Source organism: Peromyscus eremicus, chromosome 10 (assembly GCF_949786415.1).
Source record: "Peromyscus eremicus chromosome 10, PerEre_H2_v1, whole genome shotgun sequence".
NCBI lineage: Eukaryota > Metazoa > Chordata > Mammalia > Rodentia > Cricetidae > Peromyscus > Peromyscus eremicus.
In genome coordinates this window covers 57,872,555-57,891,624 of record NC_081426.1, presented here as the reverse complement: position 1 = coordinate 57,891,624, position 19,070 = coordinate 57,872,555, and the positions used below count along the sequence as shown (strand labels likewise).

General features: G+C 44.7%; 1 protein-coding gene across 2 annotated transcripts; it reads right to left on the bottom strand.

The window, feature by feature from the left end:
* Window positions 1–1,850: 1,850 nt before the first annotated feature.
* On the bottom strand, window positions 1,851–19,049 carry Lias (lipoic acid synthetase). 2 transcript variants are annotated; one of them, XM_059275908.1, is made up of 11 exons: window positions 18,924–19,049; window positions 18,041–18,213; window positions 15,673–15,766; window positions 14,691–14,771; window positions 12,816–12,972; window positions 12,688–12,745; window positions 10,824–10,952; window positions 7,719–7,864; window positions 6,345–6,415; window positions 5,162–5,273; window positions 1,851–2,250 (listed from the first exon to the last, which is right to left on the bottom strand). In XM_059275908.1, exons 1-11 carry the CDS (start codon window positions 18,969–18,971, stop codon window positions 2,192–2,194), a joined length of 1,128 nt encoding a protein of 375 aa, XP_059131891.1. In that variant the 5' UTR covers window positions 18,972–19,049; the 3' UTR covers window positions 1,851–2,191. The 2 variants fall into 2 exon arrangements, with proteins under 2 accessions (XP_059131891.1, XP_059131893.1); XM_059275910.1 differs by lacking the exons at window positions 12,688–12,745; window positions 12,816–12,972; window positions 15,673–15,766.
* Window positions 19,050–19,070: the final 21 nt, after the last annotated feature.

The window sequence follows — 19,070 nt, the reverse complement described above, 5'->3', positions numbered from 1 at the left end:
CTGGTTGGTCTCCACAGATACCCGCACACATGCATATATACCCACACTCAGATACACACACACATACAAATAATTTTGTAAAATCTTATTTAAAAATTTAGCAACAACAAAGGCATGAGGCTGAGTGTGGTGGCCCACTCCTGGTAAACCAGCACTTGAAGGCAAAACAGGCAGAAGCCAGGGGTTCCTGACAGCCTAGACTCCAAAATGAGTTCCAGGATAACCTCTGCTACATAGTGAGACCCTGTCTCAAAACAGACACAAAGGACAGGAAAATCAAGGCTGTTTTTTGGTCTGGAGTCCAGGAGGAACGAAGACTGCTTGGGACAGGTAAGGAGGTGTTTTATTTTGGGGATAGTTTTGGGATATAATCTAGCCTGGCCTCAAACTCAAGATTACAGGCCAGCTGGCATTGTAGGCCTGTAATCACAGCACTTAGGAGGCGGAGTCACATCAGGAGTTTGAGGTCATCGTCTACTACACAGCCAGTTTGAGTCTAGCCTGGGCTGCATGAGATCCTGTCTCAACAAACAACAAAAATTATGCCCTACCACATCCAGTTTGGAAGGACCCAGGCTGGCCTTGAACTCACAGAAATCTTTCACCTGAGCACTGAGGTTCCAGGTGGGTGCCACCATGTCTGGTCCTGTGTGCACATTTATGTTCCCCCCTTATAAGGAATCCATTACAATTAAGGCTAGCAAGAGGTGTGGGTAAGGGAAGCATAATTCAGTAAGACAGTAGGAAGGAGCCACTGGTGGTCCAGAGATTTCTGGACAGCATGGAGTGCATGGGCATGTCATGACTGGAATGCTAATGTCCCTGGAAGAGGAAGTGCCCACCAGGACCACGGGCTCTACCCCAAGGGAAGAGTGAAACAGGAGCACCAACTGGGGGACCAGCTATAGGCCTAGCTTGAACAACCCTCCAACCCTCTCCATTCCTAGACTCCACAGAATGGGAGGCAGGCTGGCATTTATACGTAGGCCATCTTAGCCCAAGGGTTCAAAGAACAGCAGGGCAGGAGATGAGGAAGTGCCATGGAGACAACCAGAGCAATGGGCCCATCCCTCTCGATTTCAGATTTTTTTCTTTTAATATTCAGGTCCAGGCCTGGTGTGGTGGTGCTCGACTTTAATCCCAGCACTCAGGACACAGAAACAGGTGGATGTCTGTGAGTTCAAGGCCAGCCTGGTCTACAAAGTGAGTTCCAGGACAGCCAGAGATACACAGAGAAACCCTGTCTCAAAAAAACCACACACATACACATACACACACACACACCATCACCAAGTCCAATATCTTCATGGGTGTTGAGTCATTCCCTAGAGCAGTGGTTCTCAACCTGTGGACCGAGCCCCCCTTGGGAGTCACATATTCTCAGAAACCCTGCATATCTGATATTTACATTATGATTTGTAAAAGCAGAATTAGTTATGAAGTAGCAATGAAATAAATGTCTGGTTGGTTGGAGGTACTGCAACATGAGGAATTGTATTAAAGAGTCGCAGCATTAGGAAGATGGAGAGCCACTGTTCCAGAGCACTGGTCAACCTATGGAGGCCACACCCCTAAAGGAAACTGACACCCAGCTGTCAGGAGCTGCTCAGCCCTTCCTAGTCCCACACTGTGATGCTGACTGACTGGACCCTGCCTGTGTCACGGAGTCCATATGTGTGCAGATGTACATGTTCCTCTAACTCCAGGTCAGAAGACATCCTTCACAAGTGTGAGTACTATACATACACACACACACACACACACACACACACACACACACACACACACGAGTAAGTAAAAAAAGAAATGTCATAATAGATAGGTTACTGTGATTTATAAGATCTTCTGAATGTTGTTAATATACTTTTAAATTACCATGGTAACAGCAAACTGTTCAAAGATGGTCTGTGATTACATCATCACAAACAATGACAAAGTGGCAAGAAGGCAAATGAATTATTAAATACATGTAGCTTACAGACTTTCTTCTTCTTTTTCTTTTTTCTTTTGAGATAGGGTCTTACTCAGATAGTTCAGAATGGCCTGAATGGAATTACAGCTTTATGCTATTACTCCTGGATCAGACATGGGACATTTCAGACAGAACAGCACTGGTGTACATGCTCAGGAATCCTGAAAGGCACCAACTGGAAGGAAACCTTCAAAGTCCTATGATCATGAAGGTCTTGGCTCAAGTTTCAGAAGCTTTTGTTTTTCTTTTAGCCACTAGATTTTTCAGGAAAAATTCACCTATTTGAGGAAAATAAGAATACATTAATATCATCCTGAGGTAAGCAACAAGCCGCTATTTCAGGATCCCCTCCCCCACATATAAAGAAGGGCTGTATTTCCTGGCATTTCCCTCCCCTCAGACCTCAAAGGCAGTATTTTTATCACCTAAGTATTCCATATCTTTTGCATTTTCCCCTACTGTTTTGATTTAAATTTTTTTTTTTGAGATTATAATACTTCCTTTCATCTCCCCATGACAGCATAGGCCTACTCAGGGACCAAAAAGAATTGCTCTCCACTATTATTCCTTCTAATACCCAAGTGTTATGCAAGGCCTCTGAGCCTGTGGGTCAGCTTCGGCATGTTCACCCCACCGTGAGGGCTGACTACTCATTGCTACAAAGTGCTGCCGTTGGCACAAATCATTTCAGCCCGTCTGTCATCAGCCTGGATCTGATGTTTATAAAGCAGACCTCCTGCAGCTGAGCACGGGTCTGAGGGAATCTCTCACTCATTCCCCTCGGGCACGCCAGAGCTCTTGTCTGTAATGGGCTTTGTCCCACCGGGAGCCGAGCCTGAGTTCCACATTCCCTTTCAGCCCACTGGGCTGCACTTGGTTCAGCTCTGCGTCGGATGAGCTCAGTGCTTCCTGCTGCAGCGCAGTACTAGAGATTGACTTTATGAGGAGTCGGTCCGCCTCCTCTGTCATCTTACAGGTCCAATCAGATCGCAACCACCACATCCAAACCCAATCACCAAGGCTCCCAAGGCTCCCAAGTCTCTCGTCTGTACGGCTCAGTCCTTCACCAACATCACCACACTGAAATCCCTGATCTGAGTCCAATGCTCAACACACCAGAATTCCATCTTTTCGTAGTGACTTTAAAAACACTAAAAGATCCATAATTTGCTTCCTTATAAATATTAGAAGATTTCCTTTTAAATATTACTTTATGCTGGACATGGTTGTTCAAACCTTCAATCCCAGCACTTGGAGGCACAAACAGGCCTGATCTACATGGTGAGTTCCAGGTCACAAGGACTATATAGTGAGACTCTGTCTCAAAAATTAAAAATAGCTGGGCAGTGGTGGCACGTGCCTTTAATCCCAGCACTCAGGAGGCAGAGCCAGGTGGATCTCTGTGAGTTCGAGGTCAGCCTAGTCTACAGAGTGAGTTCCAGGACAGGCACCAAAACTACACGGAGAAACCCTGCCTCAATAAATAAATAAATAAATAAATAAATAAATAAATAAATAAATAAATAAATAAATAAATAAATAAATAAATAAAACCGCCTGCCACATGCATTAAAAAAAGAGAAAAAAATAAAATGTTATTCTAGGGTACCTACTTCTAGAAACTGATACTTGTTCTGATACTTGTATGTATTTCAACTTGTTGGTCATTCTGCTTAATTCTCACTTGTAATTATATATCTTTAAGCCTGTTAGATAGTGCTGAACCAAATCCCCCCCCCCCCCCCCCCCGCGCCCCCCAGAGCTGAGGACCAAACCCAGGGCCTTGCGCTTGCTAGGCAAGTGCTCTACCACTGAGCTAAATCCCCAACCCCTGAACCAAATTCTTAGGCTTTTTAATAATTGAGAATCTCATACATGAATACAATGCATTTTGATCATATTTCCTTCCACTCTGACCCTTACTTCTCCCACGTACCCTAACTTCATGTTACTACTTTTTAAAAAATAACCTAGAGTTCAAATTCTTGGCTTTTATAAGTAGGATAAACAGTTCATGAAAATATCTTAAAATTTCCTTTCTTTTTTCCTGTTTTGTTTTTTTTTAAACAAGAGTCTCATGGGAGCCCAGGCTGGCCTCAAACTCACCATGTAGCTGAGGGTGACCTGATACCCCCTCAAAGTGCTATAATTACAAGTGTGTACCACCATGCCCAGCTCACTGAAATTCCTTTACAGGGATACTGAGTATCACTGACATGTAAATGTTGATTTTTCTAAACAGAATTCTGTCTAACTAAATCTATCTATGACTTAGACCCCAGTATATACAGCAATCATTTAAATGACCACTAATATTGCATACATAGCCCCAAACACCTAGCTTACCAATCCCAATTGCTGACCCCAACACTAGGGAAACATCTTCCTCCTCCATCTCCTTTCTTATCTCCTAAATGCTAGCACTGCACGCGTATACCACCAAGCCTGGCTCAAATGACTTTTTCCTACTGTCTTTCTTCTTATGCTGAGAACTCATCCTTGGGCCTCATGCACGCTGGGCAAGAGCTCTACCCCTGAGTTACACTCCTAGCCCTAAATGACTTTTTAATCCTGTGGAAAATGTTTTTATTTTCATAGCCAGTTCAGTCAACAGACCAAAGCAAGAGCTAACTACCAAAGAAGGAACATTCTATTAAGTTAGTAAAACCACTCAAATTTGATTAGGGAAAATGATTTGCCAGGTTTTTCTCTTTCATGTGAAGGGGGAAATGCAGAGATTAGCTGTAAGAAGTGACGCTGTAGGGTTTCAGTGCTTACACTGATCTGGAACTGGCAGTGTGCAGATGCAGCCGGCACACTGTTGCATGAATACACATTGTGCAGAGGACACAATCTCATGCTCTGCACGCTCTGCTGTTTCTGGAAGATCTGCTACTGAAGCCACCCGGGCAGTAACTGACTATGCAAATTACTTCTGTTCTTGTCAAATGGCTGCAGCAGCAGCAGCAGCAAGAGCAGCAAGCGATGTGTGCAAGAGACTGATGAGGCTGAGGAATAGCTGCTTTAGTACGACCCTATCGAGTAAAGCTGTGATAGACGTTCCGGGAAAGAGAATCTCTTTATTCCCGACAGATGACAACCACAGCTATTGTAATTGGTAGTTTGGGTGGAACACAGCTGTGGGGAATTAATGGCCTAAAAAGACCTCCTCCCCAGCGTCAAACTCACCTGCTTTATATGAAGATCGCACCAAAGGGCCACTTGCGGTATAATGAAAGCCAAGCTCATTTCCTACTTTCTCCCAGTATTTGAACTTCTCAGGAGTAACGTATTCTTCAACCTTGATGGAAACAACCTCTTGAGAGCAGATTCCAGAATTCTAAGTAATTCTGACTCTGGATAGTCTACACCTGTGTATTCAGAATGGCTCATCATTTGCCCAGCCCTCTCCCTCTCTGTCATTTACATGTTGTTGGACTCATCACAGCATAACCACAGGGGACTTAGAGAGAAGGGAACATCACTTTGCACTACAGTAGCTGTTCCAAAGGAGAAAGAAAATGAGAGTATAGAGCGATTTATGTTTTTCTCTCATTTATTAAGAATCCTATAAGATTCTCCGTGTGTGCATGAACATTTTTGTGGGTGCTCATGTACGTGTGTACAGGCCAGAGACAACCTTGGAAGTCATTTCTCAACATTTTCTACCGTCTTTTGCTACAGAGCCCTCAGTGGCCGGGAACTCTTAAGTAGGTTAGGCTGGCTGGCCTTCGAGCCCCAGGAATCTACCTATTTCTGTCTCCCCTGTGCCGGGATTATAACCACAGTCCACCATGTGTGGGTAAAAGGAAACGTGGGTTCTGGGACTTGAACTCAGTCTTTAATGCCACTCCAAGTCCCCTTATAAGATGTCTGAGGACCAGACAAATTCATCTTGTCTCTCATGTTTTCATGTTTAGCACTGTCCCTGGCACATGTTTTATTTTTGTCTGTCTGTCTGTCTGTCTGGTTGGCAGTACTAACAGTTGAACCTAGGCCCTCCCACATGCCAGGCAAGTGCTACTGGCACATGATAATACTCAGCACAATTTTCCTGAGTAAATAAACACTCCATTAGAGAAACAGAAAAATGCCTTCCTTTGTTTACTTCAGCTTAGTCTTCCAGGCAGCTCTAACTGAGTCGAGGACCACCCCATGTCAGTAACACAACCTCCCACCTTTTCACTTTTTCTGTATGCTCACGTGGCTTCAATTGGGTAGCAGTGAGTACCACTGTCACTGCTTTATGTGGGCAGGAAGATGGACATTTATATGTACACACGGGACATTATACTAAAAACCTAACCATTTCTTATTTGTACCTGTGGACAATGAAGACTTACTAAGAGTTGGCAACTCAAGACACCTGTACCTTAAGGTGGCGCTTCGTTGGCTGCATGTACTGTCCTAGAGTTAAACAGTCCACGTCGGCTGCACGGAGCGCTGGAAGGGGAAAAGGCAGGATTCCAATAGCAGTGTTTCAGTTACAGCTTTAGATCTGAGCACAGCTTCTGGGGGGGGGGGGGCCTTCCACACTGTGCTGAACTACATCACAGGCAATACGGGACAGGGGAAAACCCATTCATTCAAAAACACTATGAGCCACCGATTCTGTGAGAATTGGAAACACAGGAATAATCACCCCAGTAGTGTGACCCTGGGAGAGAGAAAGAAATGCAAGGCTGGATGTGGTGGCGCATGCCTTTAGTTTCGGCACTCGGCAGGCAGAGGCAGGTGGATCTCTGAGTTCGATGCCAGCCTGGGCTACAGAGTGAGCTCCAGGACAGCCAGGGCTACACAGAGAAACAACAAACATAACAAACAAACAAACAACAATAAAGACAAATACACTTAAGTGCTGTCAGACAAGGGCTAAAACAGGAGGGGGCCTTAGAGGGGAAGTCTGTCAGGCATAAACGGTGAAGGGAGGTGACCCTTGAGAAGCCACGCCCAGGCCTGGCTGTACTGTACCCTTTCCTCTAGTGTGTCTCTATTAATCCCCATACTTAAGTCTATGTTCATTCTTTTTTTTTCTCCCTTTTTGGTGGCTGAAGAGGTAACCATGGGTGCTGGGAACCGAACTCTTCTATGTTTGGCTGTGAGCCTAGCCTTTAGCAGCGGAGCCATCTCTCCAGCCCTAAAATCTTTTTCTTAATAAACTCCACCTCTGCCTTAAAAATAAAAAAAGGTGAAGGAACAATTATCCTAAAGTGAAAACATTCACATGAGCCGAACATACTGTCCTGGGCTCTGCCTTGGTGAGCAGATGTGTTCTCGGAGCGTGACCTGACCTGTGACATATCAGTCTTTCCTTTTCAGTTGTACTTGGTAGGCAAGCGCTCTACTAAAGCTAAAGCCACAGCCTTCAGAATCCCATCCACAGTACCTGGCACCTAACTGGCTCTCAAAACCATCCAATGACAGAATGAAATCCCATCCTCAGTGACTAGGCGAGGACAAGGAGGGCTAAAAATCCCCATCGTAAGCACCATGCACACCATTCCATGATGCTCAAGGAAAACTTATTTCCCTGTGCATGCTGCTGTTTGCGACCATGTCCTTTCTTTTGTTCTGGAAACGGAAGCCGGAACATCCCTACTGGCCTCCACCTGCAGCTCCAGACACTTTGTTCCTACTGTCACCTGCGCTCAGGCTATGGAGGAAGCAGACATTTAACAGGCTCTTTAAAGTGGAGTTCCTGCTACCATGGAAATGGGAAGGGGTTTCTGGTTTTCAGCTTCTTTACCTTTCATCGTGGCGTGGACTTGCTCATCCGTCTCACCTAGGCCCAGCATTATTGATGTTTTGGAAACAATGTCAGGCTGAACTTTCTTGACATGTTTCAATACACGAAGAGACTGGTCAAAATTGGCCCGGGGATCACGAACTTTCCTGGAAAACGGGGCAGCTCTCAGTGACAAAACCAGTTCAACCAAACACATTGTTAGGTAAGCTGGAAGATGAGAAAGCACATTCCAGAACAGTGTTCTCAACCTTTCACAGAGGTAGCCGAAGATCACTGGAAAACACAGATGTTTAATTATGATTCCTAACAGTAGCAAAATAACAGTTGTGAAGTAGCAGTGAAAATAACTTTATGGTTGGGGTCACCACAGCATGAGGAGCTGTATTAAAGGGTCGAAGCACTGGGAAGGTTGGGAACCACTGCTCCAGAATACATGACCCACAGTTAGTGAGCATCTGTGTCAATGTACATATGTGCACAGAGGCAATTAATGCAGGAGAGAAAATGAGGCCTCACTGGCTTCCTAGATCTGTCAACTTTTCAAGCCTCTCAAGCCTAGGGTAGAGAAAACCAGACTAGAAGTCACTTGGTTTATACACTGAAAAATTAGGATTCTGAAACTGAAAATTATGATGACGTCCAGAGAGAAGAGAGACTGGACAGAAGACAGACAAACCCCACTCTGAGGACAAAACCTACCCGAGTGCACATTTCTGGGGTTGAAACTTTCTTTTATGTGCCTTTCTTTCCTGCAGTTTGGACTGCCCTCTAGTGGCAAGTAAGGACACTGCAGGCTCGGAGGAAAAGCATTCTGGGATTTCCACTGGAAATGTTTCAGAAGTGAAACCAGGGAGACTGGCACCCACTGCTGGTGGCATCACCACAGGCTGGGTGGCGACCCTCCCACAAAGCCCAAACCACCAAGGCTTAAATGGGAAGAAAGGCAAAGGGCTAAGGGAGGATCAGCACTCAGCTGAATTCTAATGCAGCCTTGCACTCAGTATTTTTGCTTTGTTTTGTTTTAATTTAAATAAGAGGCAAGGGGTTGAAGAGATGGCCCAGTAGTTAGAACTGACTGCTATTCCGGGGGACTCAGGTTCAATTCCCAGCACCCACAAGGGGCTAACAATTGTGTACTTCCAGTCCTAGGGGACTGACACCCTCTTCTGACCTTCCAGGGGGCGGGCGCGCGCGCGCGCGCGCGCGCACACACACACACACACACACACACACACACACACACACACACAGTGCACAGGTAACACACCCATGTAAAAAGAAAAATCAAACAAAACAGTAAGTTATCCTCTGACTTGTACACGAGTGTTTGTGTATATACATACGCATACATGCGCATGCGTGCGCACACACGTAAGTTTAAGAGGAGCAGTTAAAAACAAACCACCTCCACAAAATTGACAGTACAGAAACCAACACTTTGTGAGACGCTCACGCCAGCCGTGCTGGTCGTGAAGTTGCAACCGTCAGCCTTAGCCTCCCGTGTGCTGACTGGAATGACTGTGCGCTGTGGGCCACTACACTTCAAACATCTGTTTTTACTGTTTATGTACTCGTGGGTGGTCATGTTAGAGCTGCTTGCTAGTTAGTTCTTGCCTTCCACCACGTGGGCTCCAGGAATTGGACTCATGTCATCGGGCTTAGCAAAAGCACCTTCACCCCGAGCCATCCAGCCAGTCCCCAGTCACTGTTCACAAGTATTTCTCCACTGGCCTCAAGCTATGCTCTGCAGTGGTTACAACCCAGGAGCAATGTGCGTGGTACCACCCACAGTAACTTCCTGTAGGTCTGTGACACAGAACAGTGGGATGTGACTAACAAAACCACAGCCAAAGACCTGAGAAGCTAAATGAAAATATTAATCTGTCTGCAGCTAAGACGCTTCTCACTTTTCTCAAATCTGAATATACTCGTTACGTGGAATAAGTGTCCTTCAAAATTTCTAACCATTAAAGTTAGCAGGAAGAATAAAGCTTAGTGTCTACTCTCTTGTGTGTGAGTCTATGTGTGGGGTGTCTTTTGGGTTTTTGTTTGAGACAGAGTCTCACTAAGTAGTCCTGGCTGGCCTCAAACTTGCAGAGATCACTTGCTTCTGTCTCCTGTGTGCTGGGATTAAAGGTGTGCACTATTACTTTTGGCTTTTTTTATTTTTTTTTAAAGAAAGGGTGTAGCCCAGGCTTGTTCCCAAACTTTTGATCTTCTGCCTCAGCTTTGTAAATATTAAAATTACAGGGCAGTATCATCACCAAGGGCCATCCTGTCTACTTTTGAAGAGATTTAAAACAGTGTTGTTTTTGATACATCATTTTTACTTGAGAAGTATTCTCTTGGGGAAAAAAAATCATAATTCAGTGCATCTGCAATGATACCACCTTAGAACACAGTAAAGATGTTCATTGTATGTCATTAAAACATCGTCAAACACAGCTGGGAGGTGGTGGCGCACACCTTTAATTCCAGCACTCAGGAGGCAGAGGCAGGGGGATCTCGATGAGTTCCAGGCCAGCCTGGTCTACAGAGCGAGTTCCAGGATAGCCAGGGCTACACCAAGAAACCCTGTCTTGAAAAACAAAATCAAACAAACAACCCTGGATGACATTATCAGTTCCTAGCACATTAGCACATGAATTTACAGGTATAACACAACACTAAAATGACGGGAACTGACATTACTGGCCAGAAACAACATGGGTGATGTTTGCACATTTTTCAAAGACACTTTCCTTTTTAATTATGTGTATGTGTGTATGCCTGTGTGTGGGTGTGTGCACAAGAGTGCAGTTGCCAGCGGAGCCCAGAGGCATCGGTCACCCCGGACAATGTGAGCACCAGGAACTGAACTCTAGCTCTCTGTGAGTGCACACGGGCTCTTCTTCACCACTGACCATCTTTCTAGGCCTTGCTCACTCACTTTGGTGGCTGTCTTTTCTGATGCTTGTATTAACTCACGAAGAAAGGACAGAAGAGAAGAGCAAGAGGAAGGGAAGGCAGGGGAGGGGAGGAAGGGGCTGCCTTTGTATAGCCCGCTGCCCAGTCCCCCTGCAAGTGAGACCCACAGCACACTGGGGCCCGTTAACGTGCAATCACCTCTGTAGTTCCGGAACGGTTTCTACGTTATGTGCGTACACATCTAAGCCCGACAGAGCGACCTTCTCTACTGCTCTCAGATCTCCTCGGAAGTCAGGGGTGAGGCACTCTACGAGGATTTGGGGATTCCTAGAAGGACAAAAGATGAGCAATGAACTGAGGGAGAGGACCGACAGGACTGTTGTCTAAACAGCGGTGACCACTGACCCAGGGAGCACGTCAGCAGCCCCTGACCCCTGCTAAGGCAGGCCTATGTGAGCAACCGTCCGAAACCCCTCAGCATGGTAAACTGTACATCATGACCAGACCGTCTACCTGCAGCAGCCATCAGGAGACTCCGGCTTAAACCTAACAGGAGTAGGTGATTAAAAAAGTAAAATTGATTAAAGAAACCAAAATATAAGACATAAGTAATATTATTATTATTTTACTGTTTAGAAAACAAAGTGGGGTATTTCTTCTGTGAACGCAAATGCCATCTGCTTCAACTGGGATTTCTTTTGTAGTTAATCAAACCCTACGCTCCTCACCTCCTCTAGGCAAATATCTCACTAGTGCTAGGAGCTTTAAAAGCTGTTTCTAGGCTTGCTGAGTCATACGGCTTGTTTTTATATGAAGTGCCATCCAAACCCTAACCTTCCTGTTTCTATCTGTCCTGTCTATCTAACGAAGCACTGTAGTGTGAGCTAGGTCACAGAGCTGTTCGCAAACCGAAGGCACAGCACAGCTCTTCCCTGAACACAGGCAGGAAGGCCCCCACTCGTTCCCTTGGGAACATAAGATGCTGAAAGATCTTAGTGTGTAACTCTGAAACTGGCGTTTGAACAGTTGGCCCTGAGATCCATTAGTGGCTACAAAGAAACTGTGTGAGCTGCAATAGTTTTGGAACCGTTAACAAACAGAAAAGCTGGGGAATCCATGGGAAAGCATTTGTTGTTAGGATAGACATCACAAAAGCACCGAGCTCTAGAATCATTTGGCTCCTTCTGTTTATAGAGACAGAGTCTCCCTATGCAGCCCTGGCTGGCCTGGAGTTCATCATGTACACCAGGCTGGCCTCAAATTCACAGAGACCCCTGTCTCTGCTCTTGAACACTGGGATTAAAGGCATGTGCCACTAATCTGGTGAATTTTGCTCCTTTTTAATCCTTTTGGAATTAATGGGATTAAAACTTTTTTTTAAAAATGTAGATTACAAGTAAAATTGGCAGGACAGATGGATATGAATGAAAACTGTATCGAGATGTATTTTACAAGGTTGTGCTTACCTCATTTTGGTTTTTTATTTTTCTTAAAGATCTGTTTATTTTCACTTTATGTGTGTTTTGCCTATGTGTAAGTATGCTTGTGCATTGAGTATGTGCCTAGTGCCCACAAAGGCCAGAAGTGGGTGCTGGCTCCCCTGTGGAGTTAGGATGGTGTGAGCCACCATGTGAGCTGGGAACTGAACCTGGGTCTTCTGCAAGAACAGGAAATGTTCTTAACTGTTCAATTCTGTGTGTGTGTGAAGGGAGGGGGTAGGCCTCAAACCTAGGGCCTCGGGCATGCTAGGCAAGTATTGTACCACAAAGCTGTAGCCTCAACCACAATCCACTCTTAAATGGGAACTTATTAGAAACTCAGGGCTGGGCTGGTTGTGCTGGCCAACCTTCAACCCCAGAGTCGGGTAGTTCTCTGTAGGTTCTAAGGCCAGCCTGGTCTATATAGTGAGTTTCAGGACAGCCAGGGCTGCACAGATTGTCTCAAAAAAAGAAAAAAAGAAAGAAAGGAAGGAAGGAAGGAAGGGAAAAAAAAAGATAGACCTCAGAATGAATTTGCATGTGTCTAAAAGACCCTTAACTCACACAACATTGTCAACAGGTACCTTTCTTTCAAGCATACCACGGTCTTGGCAATGTGCTCAGCTCCCCCGTCAGGCACATCTAGAAAGAAAAGAAGTTATTGTTCAAGCTGTGCCACACGTAGCTCGAGCCACAATGGCACACTACTCACCATCTCGATCCACTGACGTCAGGACAACATAATCCAGACCCCACTCTGCAATTGCTTTGGCCGTATTGTAGGGCTCACTGGGGTCCAACGGAGGGGGATTTCTTGCGGTCTTCACAGAACAAAATCTGCAACCTCTTGTACAAGTGTCCCCCATCAACTGGAACAGAGACGTTACAATTTAAATCAGATGACCTTTAGGAATACAATGCCAAAAACAAATGGCAAAGAACATCAACAGAATGATTGTTTAGAAGGAATCTGAAACATTCCAAAGTAAGTAATAGATGGTTAAGGAATACAAATTTATGTGGGAAAAGAAATTGATACACTCAAGTAAGTGTTAAGGAAACTGGAGGGGACATAGGATCAGGAGGGAAGATTTAAATTTTAAATTTTATCATTTAAGGGGCCAGCGAGATGGCTCACTTGCCACAAGTACAGTGACCTGCGTTTGATTCCCAGAGTCCATGTAAAGACGGCAAGGAGAGCAGACTCCACAAGTTGTCCTTTGACTTCTATACACACCTCCACATACACACAATCCACCACCACCATAATAATAATAAATAAAATTTCAACTTAAAGCCAAGTGCCTATAACTATAGAAGTTGAGGCAGGAAGATCATGAGTTCAAGGTTAGCCTGGGCCTCACAGTGAGACGCTGTCTCAAAATTTAAAATGGGAGATGGCTCAGTGCCTAAGAGGATTTGTTGTTCTTCAGAGGACCCAAGTTCGGCTCCCAGCACCCACACCGAGTGAACCAAGGGCTCTGCACTCTACATGCACCTGCACTCATGTATACACACCCACAAACACATACACAAGAATAACTGAACATAAAATAAAGCATAAAAACAATGGGAGCCAGGCATGGTGGCACACACCTTTAACCCCAGCACTTTGGGAGGCAAAGGCAGGCAGATCTTTGTGAGTTTGATGCCAGCCTGGTCTACAGAGAGAAACCTTGTCTTGAACAGGAAAAACAAATAAATAAAATAATGGGATCCCGATGTAGAGTCTAGGAGAGGCTAAAGTTTTCTGCTCTAAATGAGGTGTCAGGATGTCTGTTGTACTGCCATTCTTAAAACTTACTCAATAATCAACAAGTACCACTGAAAAATATTCTCTTTTAGGCCAGGCGGTGGTGGCGCATGCCTTTAATCCCCGCACTCAGGAGGCAGAGCCAGGCGGATCTCTGTGAGTTCAAGGCCAGCCTGGTCTACAGAGTGAGTTCCAGGAAAGGTGCAAAGCTACACAGAGAAACCCTGTCTCAAAAAAAAAAAACCGCCCCCCAAAAAATATTCTCTTTTAATGATAGTTTTCAGTGTGTGTGTGTGTAAACACAAGGACATCAGAGGACAACTTGCAGGAGTTGGTTTTTTCCATCCACTATGTGGGTCCTGTGGGTTGAACTCAGGTCACCAGGCTTGATGGCAGGTGACTCCGCCCACTGAGCCACCTGGCTGGGCCCCAGATACATTCAGTGGGGTGGGAAGACGAATGTGCAGATCTGAGTAGAGTGAAACTAGAAATACCGCTCATTCTTGTTAAGGAAATAGTGTACAACAGTTAAATAATTACGAAGAATATTTCCAAACATTAGTGCAACACATACCCTAAGGGACCAAAGTGTTAATTATCAGATACACGGAAGAACCAATAACAGATTAATTCAGAAGGGTGGAATCACAACAGGTGACAGGATCCTGTCACTTTTTTCTTTGTAATTTTCATAAACTCATAGGCAATAAGAATTTCACTGGGTGTTCACAGTGCACATCTTTAGGAGGAGGACAGAAAATGTCCCCGTTCCATGGCTGAGCTGTAGAGACTAAGCTGGCCTTACCATGATCGTGGCTGTGGCTGTGGCCTTACCATGATCGTGGCCGTGGCCGTGGCATACTCTCCTCCTCCCCAACACTCTCCAATGTTGGGACACCGGGCTTCCTCACAGACCTGTGGAAAGGGAAACTATGCATCAGGCTGAAAAGACTATCCACTAACAATGAAGTACAGGGGTTTTCAGCTTTAAGATTATTTTTAGTATCGGTTTGTATGTTTGGGTGTTTTGCCTGCATCTATGTCTGTGCACACCCATGCAGAGTGTCAAAGAGTCCAACAGAGTGTCAGATCCCTGAAAATGGAGTTAGATATGGTTGTGAGCTGCCATGTGGGTGCTAGGAATTGAACCTGGGTCCTCTGGAAGAGTAAGCAGCCTATGGTCTTAACCACTGAGCCATCCCTCCAGGCCAGCATTAGGTAATTTACACTGGCCATTATTTCCAATGTATTTCAGAAGAAATATAATCACTGTTTCTTTTGCAGGAAAACATCAAGAGCAGCTAGGGACTAAACTGCTCTCACACACTATGCAGGCGCTGGGTTATACTCTCAGCCCCTAAACGTCTATGTTCTTTGTTTGTTTGTTTGTGTTTTGAGACAGGGTTTCTCTGTGCAGCCCTGGCCATCCCAGAAGTCACTCTGTAGCCCAGGCTGGCCTCTGACTCACAGAGATCCACTTGCCTCTGCCTCCTGGAGGCACCGCCCAGCTCTATGTACACTTTTACTGCTGTAGCTACACTTCACTTTTCCTCTTTACCCGCTCTCCTTGCTAATGTTTATATACTCATCAATCATTTCTTTTTGGTCTGGTCTGGCACCACTTATCTTATAATCCAAGCACCTGGGAAGCTAAGACAGGAGAATCACAAGTTTGAGACCAATCGGGCCTATACAGTGAGCTCCAGGCCAGCCTATGCTAAATAATGAGACCATATCTCAGAAGCTTTTTGTTGTAAGTATGGAGAAACAGCACAGCCCTGGGGTAAATCAGAGAGGAAATACACTGGCCACTTACTGTGTGAAGATTTAAATTCCGCAATGTGGTTTTCAGTTTATTGTAATTTTTACCCATGGGTATCTCTGTCTTTAACCATGGAGGTAGTCTTAACCTAGGGAAAGCCAAAAAGAACTGTCCATTACCAACCTTTGGAAGACACAGAACTTAGCTCCAGCAGTTCCCCAGTACAGCCTTTCCGTATTCCTGGACTAACTCAATTCCATCCCAGGAATAAGAACAAAGACTCAAACTCAGGTCTGCTCAAGCTGCTTTAGGAAACACTGATAATGGAGTCTAAGGGGGTGCTATGCTTATAGCTACCTTATGCACAGGTGCATTGCTACACTATTCTAATTAAAGGATGGACACATCTTTGAGGGTGTCCTTCCCTATGCATACTACTGTACCAGGCTTTCTCTTTTGGGCCACCAACCAGCTTCCAAATCATGACACAGAGACTTCCTATTACTTGTGAATGCTTGGCCTTATCTTAGCTCTTATTTAACCTGTTTCTCTTTATCTCTGTTTTGCCTCAGGGCTTTTGACCTTTCTTTCCTTCTGTAGACCTTACTTTCACTACCTCTCATGTCTAGCTGGCAGCTGCCTGACTTCTAGCAGGGGCGTGCCCCTCTCTCTTCCTTGTTCTCTCCTCCTCTCTCCTTTCCTGAGGCTAGATTCCTCCTCCCACTCATTCTTTCTGTCCCCCAGCCCCTCCTGTTCCTCTCCAGCTTAGCTACTGGCCGGTCAGCTTTTTATTAGATCAATCTTAGGTACCTTAGGCAGGCAAGGCGAAACAAATGTAACACACCTTTACATCATTAACAAAGGCAGCAGAAACAAATGTAACACATCTTCATATAAACATTCCACAGCAGAAACAAATGTAACACATCTTTACAACATTAACAAAGGCAGCAGAAACAAATGTAACACACCTTCATATAAATATTCCACAGCAGAAACAAATGTAACACATCTTTACAACATTAACAAAGGCAGCAGAAACAAATGTAACACACCTTCACGTAAAGAAATATTCCACAGCATAAACAAATGTAACACATCTTTGCCCAGTTAAAATAACATTCCACAACATCCTACAAATTACTACAGTAACTCCAAACAAGGCATGAGCCCAACTGTACACTATCTACCCTGCATTCTAGATTCTAGTCATTAAGAAAGGGACGGGGTTGGGGATTTAGCTCAGTGGTAGAGTGCTTGCCTAGCCAAGCACAAGGCCCTGGGTTCGGTTCTCAGCTCTGGAAAATTAAAAAAGGGACATAAATTCCTAGTTGTGGTGGTTCATGTCTGTGATGCTAGAATTTAAACCATGGAGGTAGGAGGATGGGGAGTTCAAGGTCAAATTTAACTACATAGTGAGTTCAAGGCCAGCCCAGGCTACATAAACCAGAAAATGACAAACTGAAAACAACAATAAAAGACAGATCTAAAATCTAGAATGAGACTGTATCCTTGTTTTCCCCTTGAATGTATTCACTTGTGGTCTAGAAGTTGTTTGATAAGTATTTTCGAAAACAACCCTGTTCACCCAACCCTCACCATACTTCTCTTACTATTTGTTTATTGTGGTGATAGGAATCGAACCCTGAGCCTTCTGCATGCCAGGCAACCCTTTTATCACTAAAACAATAAAGATGGAGTAACCGTAGGCTCTATGTAAACTTTCTCAGAAAAGTAACAAGTTAGGGCCAGGCATGGTGGCGATGGCTTTTAATCCCAGCACTTGGGTTGCAAAGGCAGGCGGATCTCTGTGAGTTCAAGGCCAGCCTGGCCTACATAGTGATTTCCAGGTCAGCCAGGGCTCCACAGTGAGACCCTGTCTCAAAAAAAAAAAAAAAAAAAAAAAAAAATTAGATAATCAATGTCCAATAACAATTAAAATTATATAAAGGTATAAATCAATAAGTAAGACAGCTAGTGGTGGCACACGACTTTTATCCCAGTCCTTGGGAGGCAGAGAGGCAGGGGAATCTCTGAGTTCGAGGCCAGCCTGGTTTACAGAGTGAATTCCAGAACAGTCAGGAGTATACAAGAAACCCTGTTTTGAAAAACAAAATAAAATAAAACAATAATTACCAAGAAGAAAACTTTTCCAATTAGATGCTGGGTATAAAATGGGAGATCATAATATAAAATGGTCAGGTCATTTTAGGAAGGATAAAGAAAAATGGCCAAAGGGTACAGAAAAAATAAAATGATTCTAATAGCTTTGCTCACTTATCCTGTTTAAATTTGCTATCACTTCTAGTAACTTTGAGTAAGTTTAACGTGTCTGAAATTTAAAATCTACTACAGGGCTTGATTAAAAACTGCACAAACTCCAAGAATGGGCTACTGAAATGGTATCTTCATATTCTATTACCTTTCTCCTTTCTGGCGCTTTAAGTTGCCTTTATATTCATCCCAGGTGCTCTTGTCCGCAAGATCACCAGATACAAAATCTTGAAGGTCTGGTCCAGTCTGTAAAAATTCCTTTTTTTTATCGGGCAAAGAACTTAATGCTCTAACCGGGCGGTATAAACATCTTCCCAATACCTACAGAAAAGGTTCATTACAACATTCATTCAGTAGACTCTGCAATTATTTAGTTTTAACCCATTATAATACCAAAGCCAAAGAACTGATTCAGAAGTCATGTAAAAGGATTTAAGAGCTAAAACTATTTAGATGACTCTTAAAAAGACTCAAGGTGAAAGAACTGCTAGACAAGGTGGCTCAAACCTGTAATCCAGCACTCAGAGGCAGAGGGAGGAGGATTCAGGCCAGCTACAGAGATCCTGATGCATCCCCTGCCCCGACGTTAGGAGGAAGGGTGTGGGGTACAAGAGTAAGAGTTAACTGCTAAATATAGATTAGAAAACCTTAGGAACTGACCTAACGTGTCACATTTTCATGTTCTTCCTTTTTTTTTTTTGGTTTTCTGAGACAGGGTTTCACTGTGTAGCCCTGGCTGTCCTGGAACTCACTCTGTAGACCGGGCTGGCCTCGAACTCACAGAGATCCGCCTGCCTCTGTCTCCCGAGTGCTGGGATTAAAGGCGTGCGCCGCCACCACCACCACCACCGCCCGGAAAGTCTTAAAACGGGCACTAAAAGTATGTGGTCAACAAGTTTAAACTGCAATCGCTAAGATACGCCACGGCTGTGAACGTTTTATTCCTGGGTCAGGGAGTTGAAAAAAAGGATATCTGGGAAGAGTTCCCTAGGGTGGGACTCGGGATAAGCGACAGCCTTCCTGCAGCTCACCCAGGACCCCAGGCTGCGGGCCGCGTCCCCGCAGCGTAGAGAAGACATGCCCTCTTTAGGTCTTAGAAGAGTCCAGGGCTGCAGTGAACCAGCACGCCCCGAACAGGACGCGTCTGGGAAAAGAAAAGAAAACAGCCCGTCGCTTGG

Excerpts from the sequence above, each read along its gene's own strand:
- Lias (XM_059275908.1), bottom strand. The coding sequence starts at position 18,971 with ATGTCTTCTCTACGCTGCGGGGACGCGGCCCGCAGCCTGGGGTCCTGG. Across the intron at positions 15,767-18,040 it reads AAGCGCCAGAAAGGAGAAAG|GTTAAGACTACCTCCATGGT; the intron begins GTAATAGAATAT and ends GGCTTTCCCTAG. Across the intron at positions 2,251-5,161 it reads GCGATCTTCATATAAAGCAG|GTGAATTTTTCCTGAAAAAT; the intron begins GTGAGTTTGACG and ends TTCCTCAAATAG.